This window comes from Mauremys mutica, chromosome 16 (assembly GCF_020497125.1).
Source record: "Mauremys mutica isolate MM-2020 ecotype Southern chromosome 16, ASM2049712v1, whole genome shotgun sequence".
In the NCBI taxonomy this organism is placed as follows: Eukaryota; Metazoa; Chordata; order Testudines; family Geoemydidae; genus Mauremys; species Mauremys mutica.
Genome location: NC_059087.1, coordinates 31,707,574 through 31,728,403, shown reverse-complemented (window position 1 = coordinate 31,728,403; position 20,830 = coordinate 31,707,574). Strand labels below are relative to the sequence as shown.

The window sequence follows — 20,830 nt, the reverse complement described above, 5'->3', positions numbered from 1 at the left end:
CTGACCCATCCAACCCCCCCTGCTCCTTGTCCCCTGACCGCCCCCCCCAAGACCCCCTGCTCCTAACTGCCCCCCGGGATCCTACCCCCCATTCAAACCCCCCCCCCCCCGCTTCCTGCCCTGACCTGTATCCACACCCCCACCCCCTGACAGGCCCCCTGGGACTCCCATGCCTATCCAACCCCTTCACCCATTCCCCGTCCCCTGACCGCCCCCCCTGAACCTCCACCCCATCCAACTGCTCCCTGACTGCCTCCTGGGATGCCCCACTCCCTGCCCCCTTACCATGTTGGAGCCAGCCATGCCGCCACAAGCAATGGGTCAGAGCGCTGGCAGCATGGTGCACTGAGGCTGTGGGGGAGGGGGGAGAGGTCGGGGGTAGCCTCCCCAGCCAGGACAGTCCCGCAGGCCAGATGTTTGCCCACCTCTGCTCTAGAGTTAAACACATGAAGCTGCTACAGATTGAATGAAGGAGCCACATCTCTGTAACTGCTGACCGAAACAGATTCATAACCTCTGCAGATCAGCACAGAGGGTGACCTGTACTACACCCCCCAGTAAGTTACATGAGCACCATGTGAGCAGCCAGCTCTCCACAGACCAGCAGTAAGAGCTGCATGGATCACAGTGTGGGCTCCCCTATTCGAGGCCAGCTCAGTGGCTCACCTTTTTAGTCCATGGGGACTGACAGTCATTATAAAGCTGCATGCTTCAGGGCATGAACCAGCTTCTAACTAATAGGTCAGGAGTGGACTTCCTTTAGGGGCAGGCTATGGCATAGAATCATAGATTATTAGGGTTGGGAAGGGACCTCAAGAGATCATCTAGTCCAACCCCCTGCTCAAAGCAGGACCAATCCCCAGATCCCTAAATGGCCCCCTCAAGGATTGAACTCACAACCCTGGGTTTAGCAGGCCAATGCTCAAACCACTGAGCTATCCCTCCCCCCTTCCTCTGCAACAGCTGGTAATAGCCAGTGTTGGGGCCAGGAGCCTGCTCTGGTCTCTTCAATGGCAGATCCTGTGTCTGAGGCAGTATTTTAGTGGTGTGGTATCTGGCGTTTGCCAGGAAGGGTGCCATGCCTTTGATATGGGGATATTCTCGGGTCTCCCTTAGGGTACATGGCAACTGGGGAAAAGCCTCCCCCATGAAATTTCTCCTTTTTTCCAGACAGCTCGACAATTGCTTTTCCTGGGGGATTTTAGATGGCCTGCTGCGTTGGCAGACAGAATGAGGAAATCGGAAGGATTAAGGTCATACAGAATATATTTAAGGGCAGTTTGAAGCTGACAAGCTGTGGGATGTTTGGAGGGGTCTTGATTTGACAGGAGATGGGGCTTTTCCATTTTAGTGCGGGAATCATGTAGTTCAGTAGATAATCATTGCTACTGATATTACAGCAGCCCTTAGAGGCCACATGTAAGATCAGGGCCACACTGTGCCGGGTGCTGCACATACACCTGATAAGAGACAATCCCTTCCCGAAGAGCTTGTAGTCTCCATACACAAGACAGACAAAGTGTGGGAGGGAAAGGAGAGGTGCTATGACTTGCCCAAGTACATGTGGTAGAAGAAAGAATAGAATCCTGGGCTCTTGATTCCTATGATCAACAGCTCCATGTTTAGTTGGCAGCCGGTTTCAAGTGGAGTGCTCCAAGGGTCGATCCTGGGGCCGGTTTTGTTCAATATCTTCATTAATGATCTGGAGGCTGGCGTGGACTGCACCCTCAGCAAGTTTGCAGATGACACTAAACTGGGAGGAGTGGTAGATACGCTGGAGGGTAGGGATAGGATCAGAGGGACCTAGACAAATTAGAAGACTGGACCAAAAGAAACTTAATGAGGTTCAACAAGGACAAGTGCAGAGTCCTGCACTTAGGACGGAAGAATCCCATTCACTGCTACAGACTAGGGACCGAATGGCTAGGCAGCAGTTCTGCAGAAAAGGACCTAGGGGTTACAGTGGATGAGAAGCTGGATATGAGTCGACAGTGTGCCCTTGCTGCCAAGAAGGCTAATGGCATTTTGGGCTGTATAAGTAGGGGCATTGCCAGCAGATCGAGGGATGTGATCATTCCCCTCTATTTGACATTGGTGAGGCCTCATGTGGAGTACTGTGTCCAGTTTTGGGCCCCACACTACAAGAAAAATTGGAAAAAGTCTAGCGGAGGGCAACAAAAATGATTAAGGGGCTGGAGCACATGACTTATGAGGAGAGGCTGAGGGAACTGAGATTGTTTAATCTGCAGAAGAGAAGAATGAGGGGGGATTTGATAGCTGCTTTCAACTACCTGAAAGGGGGTTCCAAAGAGGATGGATCTAGACTGTTCTCAGTGGTAGCAGATGACAGAACAAGGAGTAATGGTCTCAAGTTGCAGTGGGGGAGGTTTAGCTTGGATATTAGGAAACACTATTTCACTAGGAGGGTGGTGAAGCACTGGAATGGGTTACCTAGGGAGGTGGTGGAATCTCCTTCCTTAGAAGTTTTTAAGGTCAGGCTTGACAAACAGGGCCGGCTCCAGACCCCAGTGCGCCAAGCGCGCGCTTGGGGCGGCATTTTGCCGGGAGGGCGGCAGGCGGCTACGGCGGACCTTCCGCAGTCATGCCTGCGGGAGGTGCACCGGAGCCGCGGGACCAGCGGACCCTCTGCAGGCACGTCTGCAAGAGGTCCCCTGGAGCCGCGGGACCGGTGTGCTTGGGGCGGCCAAATTCCTAGAGCCGCCCCTGTTGACAAAGCCCTGGCTGGGATGATCTAGTTGGGAATTGGTCCTGCTTTGAGCAGGGGGTTGGACTAGATACCTCCTGAGGTCCCTTCCAACCCTGATGTTCTACAATTCTATGATTCTAGGGCTCTATGCACTAGACTGTACGACCTCCAGTAGAAAAGAGACCATGGTGATAGGACATAGTGCATGCAGCCTATAGCACTCCCGGATCCTTGTTTGGTTGGCAGGGGGCACTGGAGATAGAATCTTGTGCTAATGATTTAGTGCTGAGAGAGGTTCAGATGTGACAAAGTAATGATCTAGTCTTACTTAACAGGCCCTAGGACTTCCCTGAGTGAATTCCAGGTTGAACTGGGGCAGATCTCAGAAAAACAGCCCATCTGGATTTAAAAATTGACAGTGATAGAGAATCTGCCACATCTTTGAGTGATTTGTTCCAATGGTTTATTACCCTCACTGTCAAAAATGGTGCTTATTTCAAGGCTGAATTTTGTCTAGCTTCAGTGCCCAACCATTGGGTCTTTTGAGTGCTAGACTGAAGAGGTCTCTGTTATCAAAATATCTGTTCCTACGAAGGATATTTTTTCTAGAGCAGGAGGCAGAGTGGGAGCCTCCTAGATAGAGAGGTGGGAGCTAACCCTGCGGAGCTCAGTGGTGTCACTACAGTAATTTTTAGGATATTTGTACGGAGCATTGTTTAATAGTTTGCTGGGAATTGGGAGGCTCTTTGCTCCAGGCTGAGCAGAGAGTAAACAGGGAGGTTTTAGGTGAAGAAGGGGATGGGTTCAGTACTGGGAGGGAAAGGTGGAATCATCAATATTTGCTTAGGACCAAAGGACAAGAGACTGCTGCATCCTGAAGTGGGGGTTTCCTTTCTGTGTGACATCACAATTTGTTGTCCTGGAAACAGTGATCTCACAAAGCTGCATTATGACATCACTGCTGGATCAAGCAGTAGGAGCGGAAAGAGAGAGGGAATTAAAAGAAAGGGAGGGCCAGAGAGAAGAGTGAACAAATGTGAGCAGAGGCCAATCTGCCATGAAGCAAGAGGTAGGAGAGAGAGAGGCACAAGACAGGGACATGCAGATAAGAGAGAAAAGTGAATTAGTGAAAGAGACAGTTCATGGGAGTGCATGAGAGAGAAACTTGTGCAAGCAGCTGCTCCTTGGGTGATTAGCAGGGGATTGTTAGAGTCCGTCTACACTGCAATAAAAGACCTGTGACAGGACCACGGCTGGCCTGGCTCAGCTGGCTCGGGCTCTGGCAGTGGGGCTATAAAATGGCAGTGTAGACCTTTGGCCTCAGGCTGGGACTCCACGAGGGGAGAGGGTTCCAGAGCCCAACGTCTGCACTGCTATTTTTTGCCCGGCAGCCAGAGCCCCCTGAGCCTGTCAGCTGACCCGGGCTCAGGGCCGTGGTGCAGTGGGGTTTTATCGCAGTGTGGATGTACAGTGAAAGGCATGGGCTAGGAACAGGAATCTGTCTGAAGTGAGCGTTTATGAGTGAGGGAAAAGCCATTCATCGCTTGAGGGTCACACCTGACCCCTTCAATGCCTCTGGTTCCCCTTAACCCACCTGTGCAGCCATTCCTGGCCCCTTCCGCCCCTCCTCCCTCGCTTGGCGAGTGGTTCCACACCCTCTTTCTTGAGCCTCCAGGAGGGCGAGGGAGGTGGGAACAGCTAAGCTCTCACCACTGGCATGTCTCTGGGGGAACTGATGGGAGAAGCAGGTCGGAGCGACTGATCCCTCTGCTCCAGGGTGGGATGCAGACAGCAGTAAAATCTGATTCTCCTCCCACAAGAGCTAGTGATGGGGGCAGACTAGCTCGAGGTGTGAAGGAGAGATGGCTTGTGTTCCCGTCGCCGGGGAAGGGCCTGGGACGTGGGAGGGCTGAGTTCAAGGACCACGGATGCCCTGTTGGACCTTGGACAAGTCACTTAATCTCTTTGTGCCACTGTTCCCCTGTGGTAAAGTGGGATAATGGTACTTCCTCACCTTTGGAAGAGCTCCCTGGAGAAGTATTAGGATGTGGTCTCCTCGTACCAAGGCTGGTTATTAGAGTCACAGGTAGGGGGACTAACACCTCCTGGTCATTCTCAGGCCATCCCCTCTTTTTTGGGATGGAAACATGTGTTTCTTCCACTCTCAGACACCAGCAGAGCTGCATTCCTGGTGCTAACCCCAGCGGGCCTGACCTCCTATGTCCAGCATCTGCAATTCTGTTTCTTCTGGAACAGGGACAGTGGTAATTAGTGACCAAAAGGCCCCTTTGAAGCACAGGATCATTTATCTAGAACAGCAGCACTCTAGAGAGAACAGACTTTAAACACAAACCAGCCTCAAGGCACTGCTTGCAGTTCCCTAAGGCGTCTCTCGCTCTTTGTACCAGCCTGCCTAGCTAGCAGCTTCTGGAGTGCCCCGCAGGTCCCGCCAGCTTCTAGGAACGAAAATGCTCTTTTAATTGTGTGTAGCCCTTTGATCTGATAGGTCCCAGCACTGCAAAACCACGTGTTGGAGACAAGATGTAGGATCTTTCAAGCTAGCAGCTGGACCCCATCGTCTTCCTAATGTGCACCTAAATGTTCTTAGCTGGCAAGCCACTGAGTTACTTCCCTGGTTTTTAGAATCATAGGGTTAGGAGGGACCACAAGGACCATCTGTTCTTCCCACAGTCCTGGTATAAGGTGGATCAGATTCACACAGGAAAGCTTTATAACTCACTACAAAATAGCTTTCCTTTGCTGACCTGGTCACACACAGTTCATAAAATGATTGCAGATTATTACATCTCAGCTCCACTTCTGTCACAACTAGGGTGACCAGACAGCAAGTGTGAAAAATCAGGACAGGGGGTGGGGGGTAATAGGAGCCTATATAAGAAAAAGCCCCCAAAATCGGGACTGTCCCTATAAAATCGGGACATCTGGTCACCCTAGTCACAACTGGCCTTTAGGCACTACCAGCCCAGGTGTGTTAGCAGCTGCAGCCCCCTCAGCAGCCCGGGCCTGCCAGCGTCTGCAGCCCTCAGCTACACAGCCAGATGGGGACTGTCTGGTCACAATGGCCAGTAGCCCATTTAGTTCCTAAGCTGGAGACGGGAATGTCACTAGCTCTTTAAGAGAGAAGAGGCCAGTGCACCTGTGATGGGTGAGCTGCCTCCCCAGTTAGGTTTAAAAGAGGACACCAGGGCTTGGCTACAGAGGGAGGAGATGGGAGCTGTCCAAGAGGTGCCAGGGACAGGAAGCAGCAGCAGGAGTTGTTTGGGAGAGCACTACAGGAGACTTGCTAGAGAGCTGAACAGCTGGTGAGCCCTGCCCAAAGCTGGCGACCTATGAGCAGCGGGCTGGGGCTGTGGCAAAAGGGGCAGCTCCAGCTCAGTGATGGGAAGCAGAGCTCAGAAGCAAGAGAGTGGATTTGGGAGGGATGTGCCCTGAGCAGGGGTAGGACTCTCTGCCTGGGGAGTGGGACACTGGGGAGTTCTCCTGGGGACACCTGACCTGGGGGCTATGGAGACTGGTTGCTCTCAGGTTGGGGGTCTGGAAAGTGGGGGCCCTGCATGAGGAATGGGGAACACAGTGGGGGCCCTGCATGAGGAATGGGGAACACAGTGCTGCTGTTCGCTCTTGGGGGGAGCCTGGAGGTAGTGGCCCCTGCAGAGACAATGGAAAAGTAGTTGTACCTTTGTATGTTTGTGGTGGGTGTGTCAAGAATGGCTTCACCACAAGGGTTTGGGGAACTCCTGCCCTGGTGTACCCGACCAGATTATGCACAGAGAAGGGACTTTGTAATGGACAATGAGAGATTGTTCCTTTCATGGGGAAATTGAGGCAGGCAGACTTGTTGGTCTGCCACTGGAGTGTGTGCAAAGGGGGCCCCCTACAGGCAGCAAGCTCTTTCCTGGGAAGAATGGAAATAACAGTGGGAGCCAATGGGAGTCATGGTGGAGTGGGGCTAATAAGCAGGTGGTGCCCCAAGTTGGCACCAAAAACCAAGGGGTTGCGTTGGACAATTTGATGATAGAGGCCAGATTTCCCTAAGGTTACACGCAGTCCACATGCTGTGCACTGCTGAGCTCCAAAGGGCGGGTTTTTAAAGATCAGCCTGGTCTTGGATAACTCTAGGCCCAATGGCAGGGTAAGGATTAGAAATAACCCCCGCCGGCGCATGCCACAACCTGGCTCCATCAACAGCACCCAGGCAGCCGGCGCTAGCCCCACCCTCTTGCTCTCCACCTCTGCTCTGGGTGGCACCTGACTTCCTAAGCACCCCCAGGGGAGGGGCTCCATGGAGAGAGCCAGGGGACCTGACTCAGGGCCCTACGCGGTGAGTGGCCTGTGCAGCGCTGAGTCGAACAGCGAGATGCTAGTTATTAATAACTAGCTCTGCCCTGCTCTGGGGCGGCAGCTCCCATTAGCCTCTGGGTGCTAGCCCTACGCCAGTGAGTGAATACAGCCCCAGGGGCTACTGGCCCCTAGTCACACTGCCTTAGCTTCTGCTCTCTCCTTAGCAATTCCCAGGGCTGCTCTCCTCTGAGACCCCTCCAGTTTCTACTCTGTAGCAAGTATCCGGGCTGAAAGGGTGCCTGCCGGCAGTGCCAATACACAGCAAGGGGGGAGAGAAGGGTGGGTGGCTCTGTGCCCTCCCTGGGGGCTCTCTAGCTGCTCTGGCAGCTAGACAATGATTGCTGTGGGTGTCTGGGCAGATTCCCCTCCCAGCAGAATGTGAACTGGAGGCAGGGCTGGGAGATGGGATGGGATGCCCAGGTCCCCCTTGTCTCTCTAGCTTTAAGAAGCTCAGTGTCTCTGGCTTGTGGCATTCCCTGATGGAGCTGTGTTTGCTTAGCTGCCATTTCAAGGCCTCTGTTCTCCTTGTGGCTCCTGCAGTGCCCAGAGCTGGAACTCAGGGAAACGTGCCACAAATGGCTTGATTTGAACAAAGGTCTTTTTAAAATCAAGACCCCCAGATCCAAGCACCTTCCAACTGTGGGGGGTGAGGATTCAGGGCCAGATCAGCACAATTAGCGCAGGGGAAAGATGGGTTGGCTGCCCTGCAGACTGGTGTGTGTGTTAAAATGTGCAGGTCCCCCCTTCCCTGCCTGCCCTAAGCCCCCTCCTCTGGTGACGGAGCGCTCCCCAGGCAGGGCATGTGACACAGGAGCAGCAGGTACCCGGCTGGGACTCTGTCACCAGGAGAAGCAGAAGCGCCCCAGCTGGGAGCCCGCCATTTGCCTCCTCACCTCTGAAGGTAGCTCGGGCAGCCTCCCTGGGGAGATGGGAAGAAGCCCATGCCCTCCACTGCTGGCTGCCCTTCACCTCCACGTGCCAGGGCCAACAAGCTCATGCAGTTAGCTCCTTCTGCCTTCCTGGCCCAAGGGCTGGGGCTGTTGGTGGATGGAGGACAGAGCAGGGCAAGGGAAGGGGGAGGGCGCTGGACAGAGCCAAAGGGTGGATCTGAAAGGGGAAGGGAAGCAGGTGGAGGAAAGTGAAGCAAGTGGAAGATGGAGGGGGTGCATGAATCTCTGAAAGGAAGAGGCAGTCCCAGCATGGCAGGGAGCAGTGGAGGTTAGTCTGGCCCCACTGGCTCTGGGTGCAGCTGTTGATTCCTTTTCTAAGGGCCCAGGTGCCCCTGGGGAGTTACAGTTAAGCCCCCTGGTAAAACCTGGTACATTTCCTGTGGCTTTTTTCCTCCATAAAATCAACTTTTTTAGTCTGAAAATCCAGCTGCCCAGATGCTGTACAGTATCAGGCCTCCAGACTGTTCTTGAGAGGGTCCCCCACCCTGGTTCCCCCATCAGTCCAGCACCTCCTGCTGGGGCTAGCTTGGGGGATGTGCCCCTGCACAGCTACAGCCATGTGCATGCACTCACTGCTCTGGGCCTGCATTGTCTTTGGTTCCCCACGCACTTCCCCAGCTGCATTCTGGCTCCACACACTGATGCTTGTCATGTGAGCTAGAGACCAACCCCCCAGGCCATCAGGCGGCCTTGAACTGGTGACTGACAGTGCTAAAAGCTGAGTCTCCCACAGGCGCTAAAGCCAGAATCCTTTTAACCAGCTACAGCAGCAGCCTTGTTAGCCACCTATATAGCCCAGTCACTTAGAGGGTGACAAAGACCCATATTCTCCACTTGTGTGGGCTACAATGACCTCCACCAAAGGGAGTAAGCTCCTCTCCTGGTTTGCTCCGCTGCTGAGCTGAGACAGCGCAGGCAGAGCGGGGCAGGCTTCCCCAGCTCCGCCCTGGAGGGGACACCTTTCAGGGCTTCTCTAGGTGTAGGAGATTTTGGAAAGTTAATCCAAATTAACATTGGAAGTGAATTAAATGTAAAGTGAATTAAGGTTACTTTAATTTGGAAAGAGTGTCCACACAGGGGTTTAATGCAATCTAACTAATAATGCCGTTTAAATTCACACCTTTAGTTAATTCAGATTAATTTCCTAGAGTGTCCCGTGTAGACATGCTTGCAGCTGGCAGAGGGAATTCAGGCTCCATAACCCATTCATCACCCAGCCTCTCTGCTGAGACTGAAAGTTAGTTCTAGTGATGATGGTGGTGGTGGTTTCTGAGACATGGATGCCTGTCTGCTGGGAACTGGGCTGACCCTACCACTCCGTGCCCCAGTGCTGCTGAGCAGCTCTCAGGCGGCTCTCCACCACTGCACAGTGGATTGAGTAGAACGTGGCATTCGGGGCATAGCTGTGAAATTGGGGCCGAGTTTTCCCAGGGCTCATGTCAGGATCCAGGATGAGCAGGAGGTGGGAGACAGCTGCCTGCCTGCCTGGCCATCACCTTGCTCCTGTTTGCTTCCACTCCCACCTCTTCCTGCGGGGGCTGCTCCTTCTCATCAGATCCACCCTGTGTAAAAGGTGTGGTCCCTTCCGGGGCAAAGTCCCAGCTCCATGGATGTCAGTGGTAAAATCTCCCATTGGCTTCACTGAGGCCAGGATTTCACTGTGGGATGTTGCTGAGGAGGTGCTCAACAGGCAGAAATGTGGGAGCAGGATGGGTGCACTAGGTGGGATAAAGATGTCATCTTGCCAAAGACAGGGTGGCTGTCTCAGTATAAAAAGGCAGGCAGGCCTCAGCCATTCCATTTGGATACACATGCCAAAGCTTGGCTGCCAACACAAACTCTAGAGCCCTGGGGCATCCCCTCCAAGCTATTGACCAGGACTTGGGAACCACCCAAGAAGAAGCTACCTCCTGCCCAGAGAATCTTACACTGAGCCCCTTGCATACTGGGGTGAGGCTTTGGACTTTCCGGCCTTGTCTCCAAACACAAAGTTGCATGACTTTAACTAACCTGGTTCAAAGCCCCTGTGTGGACACTCTTAAATTGCATTTAACTGGGTTTATTTTTGCTTAGCTGGCAGTGGTGAGCAGGCAGGAGCTGAGCCAGCATAACCAGTTCTAAACTGAGATCAGAGGCCAGGCCAGGGTTGGCACCAATTTAGCTAAATGGGTTTTAAAACTGATTTCAGTGAAACCAGGGCTAGTTGTGTGTGTGGACAAGGCCTCAGTCAGCGCTGGGTGGGTATCCTTGCAGTGCAGATACTGAGCACTGTGCCTTTCTCTGCTGTCCCATGGCCTCACTTTAAGAAGCTCCCAGTAACCACAGAGGTAGCCTGAACTTTCAGAATTGGGACCTAACTTTAGGTTTGAAATGTTGGCTTTGACCCCTGTGTGCCTCAATTCCCCCCTCTGAAATATGACGCTAATACTTCCCCACCTCCCTGGGGCTTGTGAGGATTAATTAGCTGATGTCTGTAAGTAACTTGAAGATGCCAAGTGTAATGATCTGAGCTTCATTAAAATGATTGATCGTTTCCTTTGTGCTGCTGGGGTGCCTGGCACTTAGACATAAGAAAAGGCACCGTCTCTGTCCCATTCGTCCTGTCACTGTGTGTCCTGGCCCCTCTGCCTCCATGTCCGCTCCTAACTCATCCATATGCAACAGTTTGCGGATGCCAAGGAGCTGAGGCCTAATTGAATTGAATTGATCCTGCTGATGTTATCAACAAATGGCTGCTACAAAACACAAAGTCAAACAGCGAGACCAGGCAGGCGGGAGTGTCCATGAACCTGGATCACCTGCTTCTTCCCCATGTGCTATGGTGGTGAGGGCTGTATAAGAACTAGACTAGAATAGAAATTCTCCTGTTACCCTCCAGCGGGCTTGGAAAACATCTGGCCAAGGGAAATCACCACAGTACAGATCTTTGTTCCCCTGCTAGTGGCTGGACACATAGTGTTATAGGTGTCTGCTACTGCCGCCAAGCCAGGGGGCCTGCACCTTTAGCTCTAGCAGTAGAGGCTCATACTTTTAGACTGAGAGGTCCTAGGTTCAGTTCCCTCAGGTGACCCCTCCAGGGTCACTGTCAGAAGTGCCCCATGCTGGGATTTGGATCTGTAACTCTCAGGACAAGATTCCCTAGCCAGGGAGAGTGTTTAATTCAGGGGTGGGCAAACTTTTTGGCCCGAGGGCCACATCTGTGAATAGAAATTGTATAGCAGCCCATGAATGCTCACAAAATTGGGGTCGGGGTGTGGGAGGGGGTGAGGGCTGTGGGCTCGGGGGTGGGGCCAGAAATGAGTTCAGGGTGCGGGAGGGGGCTCTGGGCTGGGGATTGGGGTGTGGGGGAGGTGAGGGCTCTGGCTGGGGTTGCAGGCTCTGGGGTGAGTCTGGGGAATGGGGCTTGGGGTGCAGGAGGGTGCTCTGGGCTGGGACTGAGGGGTTTGGAGGGCAGGAGGGGGATCAGGGCTGGGGCAGGTGCAGGCTGCAGCCAATGGTAGCTGCAGGGTCTGTGCTTGGGGTGGGGACAGTGTGCAGAGTGGAGGCCCCTGGCTGCCCCTATGCATAGGAGGTGGAGTGGGGCCATACTGCTGCTTTTGGGAGCCACGTGGAGTGGCCCTTGACCCTGCTCCCTGGCTGGAGCGGGGCAAGCCCCAGACCCCGCTCTCCAATGGGAGCTTGAGGGCCGGATTAAAGCGGCTGGTGGGCCGAATCCACACTTGGAATCCCTGCTAACTCAGGAGCCATGGGATGAGTCTGATTTAAACACAAACGTTGTCCTTCATAACACGGTTCCAAGGAGCTGATGTGTTGTGCCAAGGGGTCTCTCAGTAGATGGAATGTCCTGATTGCTGTGAAACCACTGCCCTGAGCAGCCCATTGTCTTCTGCGCTGGCACTTTCCCACCTTGCAGAGCCTGAGGACGTCCTGCCACCACTGAGCTAAGTATCAAGTCCCCCCAAAGAAAAGGGCGTCCCACCCAAACACTGAGAGCTTGCCGTGCAGATGAGAGCATGTCCAGGCAGAGGAACACCAGGGAGTTGGTAATGTTCCCACTCCTCCAGCTCAGGGCACCCCGACAGCCACCACCAAGCTCTTGTCTGATAAACGCCTACACCTTCCAATACCCTGGCATTTAGTTCACTTAGGAACATAGGCAGGTCTACCTAGTCCTGTTTTCTCTCTCCATCAGTGGCCAGCACGTGTTTCAGCAGAAGGTGTAAGAACCCAGTAGTAGCAGGTTTGGGATAATCTGACCCCATATTAGATTTGACCCTGGGTTGTTATAGTCACAGATCAGCTTAAACCCTGAAGCACCAGGTTTTATCTTTCTTCCACAATTGTTATAATTAGTTAGGATAACTTTGCATATTTTCACTGTCCATATACATGCCCAATCCCTTTTGATTCATGCTATAAATTCTTGGCCTTGCCGGCTTCCAGTGGCAGTGAGTTCCACAGTCTGAATATGCATTGTGTGAAAATTGCTTGGTTTTGACCCGCCCCCCATCTCCATCTCATTGTTTGTCCCCTTGTTCTTGTGTTAGGAAACAAGAACAGAAGCACTGAATCTTCCTTCTCTAGCCCAGTCACTATTACATAGACTCTGGTCCCCTCTTATTCCTATCCTGTCTAAAGGAAATGATTCCAGTCTTACAATTGCTTCTAAGATAAATACCCTGATCTGGGACCCCTTTAGGGGGAGGAATTTAATCAGTGCCCTGGTGTGAGCTGGCTGGGGCGGCTCCTTTCATTGCTGATTTAAAAGAGGGAAAGGTGATGTGAGGGGCAGTGCTGTCTAGTAGGTTGAGCACAGGGGGCTGGGTGGAGCCAGATGCCCAAAGTGCCAGGGTTCGATTCCTGGTTCTGTCAATGGCCTGCTGGGTGACCTTGGGCAAGTCACTTCATATCCTGTGCCTCAGTCTCCCCATCTGTAACACAGGGATAACAACACTTGCTGCCCTCCCAGGGGAGGCTTGGCTTATGATCCCACCAGGCTTTGGAAATGGGGGATTAGGTTTGCAAAGCCAACCAGGGGCTTTAGAGGCACAACCCCCAGGACAAGGACTAGGAGCCAGTGGCCAGTCAGAAAGCTCGCCCATATAGTGCACAGGGCTGTGAGAGGTGGGACAGCACTGGGGTAGTCATGGGATTCGGCCATAAAGGAAGATCAGGGGACAGCAAAGGAAGGGCTCTAAGGTAGGTGATTTTGGATCTGTCAAGCCACACTGCTGCCTGGACGGGCTGGTTTGAAAGCTCTCTGCCCAGCGCCGGGCTCCAGAGAGGGGCACAGGTGGGGAAGGGAGGCTGTACTGAAAAGGGGGGTAGAGCAGGGAATGGGGGCAGAGTTCATACCCAAAGGAAGAGGGTGTACTGCCTGCAGGAGGGGAAGGGGGCGTGGGACCAGAAAGTGAGGCTATATATTGCATATGGGAGGGCTTAGACAGGGCAGCTGGTATGAGACAGGAGGGGGCTCAGAGCACAGTGTGGGGCCAAGAAGAACAGGGGCCTGTGAGGGGGCTGAGGGAGGGGCTGGCTGGAAGGACCCACTGCATGCAGGAGCATCCTGAGAGGTGCAGGGAGCTGCTCTGAAGCAATGGTTCAGCCTCACCTTGGCAGCTGCATTCAGCCTGAACCCTCCACTCCAGAAGGATGAGCAGAGAAGACGCTGCAGTGGAAATGTTCAGAGGCATCAGGAATGGGGGTGGGCCAGGGTGGGGGGGGGATATGTCTGAGGAGACAAGGCTGTTTAGGTGGGAAAGGCAGAGAGGGGGAGGAGACAGGACAGAGGGCCAGATAATGAGGAATGGCGGAGACATGGCTCACTGAGAGCCCCTGGCACCCCATCCCCTGGGGACAGTGAAAAGGGAATGTGTGTGTTTCACACAAAATGTGACTGACCTGGGGAACTCCCTGGGGCAGGATGGGAGAGTGCCCCAGGGTCAGGCATTAATCTATGCAGAGACACTGTGAATGTTGTTAACACTGTTAACTCCTCAGTATTACAGTAGCAGCTAGAAACCTCAGCCATGATCCAGGCCCTACTGTGCTGGGCACTGTGCAGTTAGATCCAGTCCTTGTCCTGGAGAAGTTACAGTCCAAATAGACAAGGAACATCACAAGACCCAAGGAGACTAAGTGACTTATCTAAGGTCATGCAGGGGGTCAGTGGCAGAGACAAGAATTGAATCCAGATCTCCTGAGTCCCAGCTGGGAGCCTTAACTATGAGATCGTCCTTCCTTGCACTCTAATTTTGAGACCATGCACCAAAGTCTTCCTCATGGAAGCCCACTGGCTTCAGCAGGCTTCTAGCAGGGAGGCATTTGACCCCAGTGGTTCAGCTGCTGTATTCCTGGGTTGTTGGGCTCTTGTTCCATTTAAAGAGGGAGACTGGAAGCAAAAGGAGCAGAGATGGAGCGGGGAGAAAGAAATGAGGGTGAGCAGGAAGCAAGAATCAAAGGCAGAGCGTGAGCTTAGGAACAGGAGCAGCAGCCTGGATATTATATATGGCTCCCACCCATCTCGGCTCCCCGACCTCTAACAGAGAGTGCAGGCTCCCTTCAGAATGAAACACAGGTTTCTACAAAACCCAAATCATACTTAAACATGAACCCAGGTTAAGGTGACACAGAAAGACCCAGGCTTCCCAAGCAACAGGGAATCCCACCACTTCCTGCAAAGATCATGAACCCCCAAACTCCACATCCAGCGTTCCCCATCTATTTCTGTGCAGAAGGTGAGGCCAGGCTGGCAGCGCAGCAAAGAATGCACATCAGCACAGCACAGCCTAACAAGATGGGTTATGGGGGCTTCACATCAGGCATTGAACAGCTCTGGAGACTTGCCACCATACGGCTGGGGCCATCAGCTGGTTGGACTGCATGGGCCATCGGTCTAGGTCCAGTACAGCGGGGAGATGGGACATTGCTCTAGAGGGTCCAAATGGTCTGTGCCAAGCAGTTCCTATGTTCCTCAAGTCCCATGATTCAGGGCGGGAATGGGCAGGTTGCACCATATCCACAGAAGAGCAGGGGGAGACTTTAGAAGGTCGAGGGGAGGATCATATTCATGAGGGGCAAGGGAGAGAGGGGCTTTGATGTTCCTGGCACTCCAGCTTCTGACATGCCTATGGTGATCCAGGTGCTCAGGAATCCTCCTGTGCCAAGCTTGCCAGCAGCCTGGCAGGGACAGAGGTGGGAGCAAGCTTCATTGGTGTCACCTGCCCCATTGCTTCCCTGAGTGAAATCAAAGAGCGCGGAGGAACCTTGCTCTCGGCTGGGATGTTTTCTCCTTTAGGGTCTGCCTATGCTGCAATCAGGCCAGCATGTGCAGGCATACCCGAGTTAGCTCACTACAAATAGCAGGCTAGCCATGGTGGCACAGGCGGTGGCAGGGGTGAGGTGCCCAAGTATGTACCTAGGGTCGCAGGTGGGATAGTACTGGGCAGCTAGGCTGTGCTGCTGCCTGTGCCATCCTGGCTACACCGCTGGTTTTTAGTGAGCTAGCTGGGATGTGCCAGCCCATGCTGCAGTGGCTGCAGTGGCGCCAACCTCAGTGCAGGTTGCGGACCTGGCCAGCGCACGGCAATTCTGTTCTGTGCCAACATTTGTGGTTTTGAGATGTGCCCGTTCCACATGGCAATGAAACCAAAACCTGCCCAATGTTTTCGCGAAGCGGGTTTGTGTTGAAACATCTTTTCTGCACTTGAAAAGCACTGGCTGTCCATTCTGCCTTCCTCTCTCTGAACAGAGGTGAGCAGAGCATCTCTGGGCCACAGAAAGCTTCCGATCCCAATCTGCCCTGAGACCAGGATGTCTGGGGAACACTGTGGTGATATGCCATATATCAATGAAAAGGACGTTCTGACCAGCCCTAGGATTTAGCGCCGGGGAGGGTGTCTTGGGCGAGGGGGGGGGCTCTCTCCAGCCCCAGGACAGAGACAAGAGCAGGGCCAGCTTCTCTGCACCCAACCTCACCCCTGTGCCTCAAGCCTACCCTGCCCACTTCTAGGGTACTTCAGTCTCTGTGATCCTAGTGGTCCTTGGCCTCTCTGCTCAGTCTGGCTGCAAGGACCTGGGGACGTTTCTGCCTGGTGCACGCCTGTTCACCAGCCATTAAACTGAGAGCCCCCAACTCATTGCACACAAGACATCCAAAGGGGACATTTCAATGTCAGCTTTGTGGGCATAGCAGGGATTACAGGGGCAGAAGCACCACTTGCTGCCAGGCATTTCTGGGCAGCTTGGGTTCAAGCAGCAGGGGGGAGGATGGTTTGCCTCCTACCGCCAGATTGCCTGAAAACTAGCCCTTGGCAGAGGTGGTGAAGGAGGTGCCAGCTGGAGGTGTGTGTGAGTAGGAATGGGATGGAGAAAGCTTTATAGGGCCCCTACGCTTGGTGCTTGCTCCCTCCTGTGTCTGCTTTGGAAATCGGAAGAAGAGAATCCCTGTTGGAATTAACAGTGGAAGAGCGACGGAAAACATAGCCACTGCGACCCAGCTGTTCTCATGACAGGAAAGCCAGAGTTGCTCACATTGTATCCTGACACATTGTGATAGGAAAGCAACAGTCATGTTGCATTGTGATGAGAAAGCAACAGTTGCTCACATTACATTGTGCTAGGACCCAGGCGGTCCTGTCATATTATTGTGACCTAGTTAAAGAAAAGCAAAAACCACCCTCATCATATCCTGACACAAAAGAAGAGCAGGAGCTGTTCATGTCATAGGATAGAAAAGTAACAGTCACTCAGCTCATGTTGTGATTATAATAACAACAGCTTGTCAGTGTACTAGTGTGACAAAATGTTACACAAACGCAGCTCACTGCAACACATAAGCACCAGTTACTCATATCTTCCTCTGATAGAAATACATTGTGATGTAAAGTATCAGGGGTAGCCCTGTTAGTCTGTATCCACAAAAACAACAAGGAGTCTGGTGGCACCTTAAAGACTAACACATTTATTTGAACATAAGCTTTCTTCACCTGAAGAAGTGGGTTTTCTACCCACAAAAGCTTGTGCCCAAACAAATCTGTTAGTCTTTAAGGTGCCACCAGATGCCTTGCTGTTATTGGGATATAAGAGCAATAGTTGCTCCAATCACACTGTGAGAAAGCAACAGGCATTTGTAATTACACGGTGACACTGTTATACAAAAACAAGCCACATGGGTCAGAGGGGGCTAGGAAGGTAAAAGTTGCTTATGACATAGTGGGATTAAAAATAAAAAAAGCAACAATCACCCATGTCATAAGATTGTGACATAATGTGCTAAAACAGCGCCAACCACCCATGCTGTACAGCTGTGATATACTGTGCTAGGCCTGCAACAATGGCTAATGCCCTATGAGTGTGACCCACACCACGCTGGAGCAATGACAATTGCCCAGGCCCTGTGAGTGTGACCCATGCTATGCTGCAACCACAATGATTGCCCGTACCCTGTGAGTGTGACCCACGCCGCACTGGGACAACAACGATTGCCCATGCCCTGTGAGTGTGACCCACGCCGTGCTGCAACCATGATTGCCCGCGCCTTGTGAGTGTGACCCACGCTGTGCTGCAACCACAACAATTGCCCGTGCCCTGTGAGTGTGACCAATGCTGCGCTGGGACAAAAAGGATCAGCCGTGCCCTGTGAGTGTGACCCACGCTGTGCTGGGACAACAAGGATTGGCCGTGCCCTGTGAGTGTGACCAATGCTGCGCTGGGACAGCGAGGACCGGCCGTGCCCTGTGAGGGTGACCCGGGCCGTGCTGGGCCAGCAAGCACCGGCCGTGCCCTGTGAGGGTGACCCGGGCCGTGCTGGGGGACAGCGAGCACCGGCCGTGCCCTGTGAGGGTGACCCGGCCGTGCTGGGACAGCGAGCACCGGCCGTGCCTTGTGAGGGTGACCCGGCCGCGCTGGACAGCTAGCACCCGCCGTGCCCTGTGAGGGTGACCTGGCCGCGCTGGGGGACAGCGAGCACCCGCCGTGCCCTGTGAGGGTGACCCGGCCGCGCTGGGAGACAGCGAGCACCCGCCGTGCCCTGTGAGGGTGACCCGGGCCGCGCTGGACAGCGAGGACCGGCCGTGCCCTGTGAGGGTGACCCGGCCGCGCTGGACAGCTAGCACCCGCCGTGCCCTGTGAGGGTGACCCGGCCGCGCTGGGGGACAGCGAGCACCCGCCGTGCCCTGTGAGGGTGACCCAGCCGTGCTGGGGGACAGCGAGCACCCGCCGTGCCCTGTGAGGGTGACCCGGCCGCGCTGGGCCAGCGAGCACCGGCCGTGCCCTGTGAGGGTGACCCGGGCCGCGCTCGGCCAGCGAGCACCGGCCGTGCCCTGTGAGGGTGACCCGGGCTGCGCTGGGACAGCGAGCACCAGCCGTGCCCTGTGAGGGTGACCCGGCCGCGCTGGGCCAGCAAGCACCGGCCGTGCCCTGTGAGGGTGACCCGGGCCATGCTGGGGGCCAGCGAGCACCGGCCGTGCCCTGTGAGGGTGACCCGGGCCGCACTGGGACAGCGAGCACCCGCCGTGCCCTGTGAGGGTGACCCGGGCCGCGCTGGGACAGCGAGCACCCGCCGTGCCCTGTGAGGGTGACCCGGGCCGTGCTGGGCCAGCGAGCACCGGCCGTGCCCTGTGAGGGTGACCTGGCCGCGCTGGACAGCGAGCACCCGCCGTGCCCTGTGAGGGTGACCCGGGCCGCGCTGGGCCAGCGAGCACCGGCCGTGCCCTGTGAGGGTGACCTGGGCCGCGCTGGGACAGCGAGCACCGGCCGTGCCCTGTGAGGGTGACCCGACCGCGCTGGGCCAGCGAGCACCGGCCGTGCCCTGTGAGGGTGACCCGGGCCGCGCTGGGCCAGCGAGCACCGGCCGTGCCCTGTGAGGGTGACCCGGGCCGGGCTGGGACAGCGAGCACCGGCCGTGCCCTGTGAGGGTGACCCGGGCCGCGCTGGACAGCGAGCACCCGCCGTGCCCTGTGAGGGTGACCCGGCCGCGCTGGACAGCGAGCACCCGCCGTGCCCTGTGAGGGTGACCCGGCCGCGCTGGACAGCGAGCACCCGCCGTGCCCTGTGAGGGTGACCCGGCCGCGCTGGGGGACAGCGAGCACCCGCCGTGCCCTGTGAGGGTGACCCGGCCGTGCTGGGGGACAGCGAGCACCCGCCGTGCCCTGTGAGGGTGACCTGGCTGCGCTGGGGGACAGCGAGCACCGGCCGTACCCTGTGAGGGTGACCCGGCCGCGCTGGGCCAGCGAGCACCGGCCGTGCCCTGTGAGGGTGACCCGGGCCGTGCTGGGGGACAGCGAGGACCGGCCGTGCCCTGTGAGGGTGACCCGGCCGCGCTGGGCCAGCGAGCACCGGCCGTGCCCTGTGAGGGTGACCCGGCCGCGCTGGGGGACAGGGAGGACCGGCCGTGCCCTGTGAGGGTGACCCGGCCGCGCTGGGCCAGCGAGCACCCGCCGTGCCCTGTGAGGGTGACCCGGCCGCGCTGGACAGCGAGCACCGGCCGTGCCCTGTCACGGTGCCTTTGTGGCAGTAGATCAATCGCTTGTTGCATGCGGCACCCCACGCCGAGCGCCCGGCTCCCCCGCCCCTCCCGGGTTGCGCCTCCTGCCTTGACACCGCTTCCCGCACTGCCCGCGGCCGGGCGCACGGGGAGCGCGGCGGGGCTGCCTGGCTGGCGGGAGCCCGCCCAGATCGCCCGGGCCGACACGAGCGGAATGCCAATGGCGGTGGCTGGCAGCCGGCGCCCGGGGCTGCCGCACTGGCACGGGGACAGCGGCCCCCGGGCTCTCCGGGCCGGCGCAGCGCGCCCAGCAGGGAGGCGGCCGGGGGGGCGGGGGTCAAGTTGGAGCCGCAGCGCAGCCCTGGGGCGGGGGTGATTCCCCGGCCCCTGAGCAGGGCCCTGCCCTGGCAGGGAAGCCCCCAGCCCCGCCAGGGTGGGAGGTGCCCTCTGCTCTAGCGCTTGGCCCCCCGCCGCTCTCCAGCCCGCCGGCGCTGGGGCGCCAATCCCTGGCAGCTTGTCTGGCCCCTGCTCCCCCCTGCACCGGGCACGTCCTGCGGGGCAGCTCGCTCGGCTCGCCCCACGGCCCAGCCGCGCCTGCCCCGAGCGCGACCCCCCAGCAGCCCCGGCCGCCTCCGCAGGGCTGGCTCTGGCGATCGCAGCGGACACTGACCGCTGCCAAACTCCGGCCGCGACCGGCTCCCAGGAAACAGGTGCCCCCCCCCCACCCTGCGCGGCTGCCGGGCGAAGTAACCCCGCAAAGGGAGGGAGCCCCGAGCTGCAGCCCCCCGCAGCCCCTCTGCAGATCGCCGGGCCGGGCGCCCGCCGCCCGCCGGTCACTCACCCTCCAGCTCGTCCTCGGGGATCTCGACGGGGTGCTGCTCCGCGAGGATGTTGGGGACGGTGTAGATGCCCCGGTACATGAGCGCCGCGGTCACTGGGTGGAACGGCATGGCGGGAGCGGCCCGGATCCCCCGCGGGACCCCCCGCTCTCATCCGAGGCGCCCTGGCGGGGCCGGAGCGTGGGACCGGGGAGAGGGCTCCCCCCGCACCCGCCGGCCCCCCGGGAGAGCGAGAGCTGCCCCGCTCCGGGCCGGCAGAGGCTGGGGCGGGCGAGCGGCTCCGGGGGCGATGACAGCCTCGCTGGCCGCCCTGCGCCCTCCACACACACGGCTCGGTGGGTCCCCCGGCAAAACGGTCCCGCTGGCGGCTCGTTCCAGTCAAACCCCGCTCCCCATCCCCGCGGCTCTCAGGCAGGCAGCAGCACACGGCTGGGCATCCTCCCTAGTGCTTCACCCCAGGACTCTCGGGAGCACGGGTCCCATCTAG

General features: G+C 56.5%; 1 protein-coding gene across 1 annotated transcript in view; it reads right to left on the bottom strand.

Moving 5' to 3' along the window:
• CABP7 (calcium binding protein 7) overlaps positions 1 to 20,454 on the bottom strand; it is a 69,940-nt gene extending 49,486 nt beyond the window's left edge. Inside the window, exon 1 of the mRNA XM_044989438.1 lies at positions 20,346 to 20,454. Within this exon, the coding sequence (XP_044845373.1) occupies positions 20,346 to 20,454 (109 nt within the window). The remainder of the gene's footprint in view (positions 1 to 20,345) is intronic.
• Positions 20,455 to 20,830: the final 376 nt, after the last annotated feature.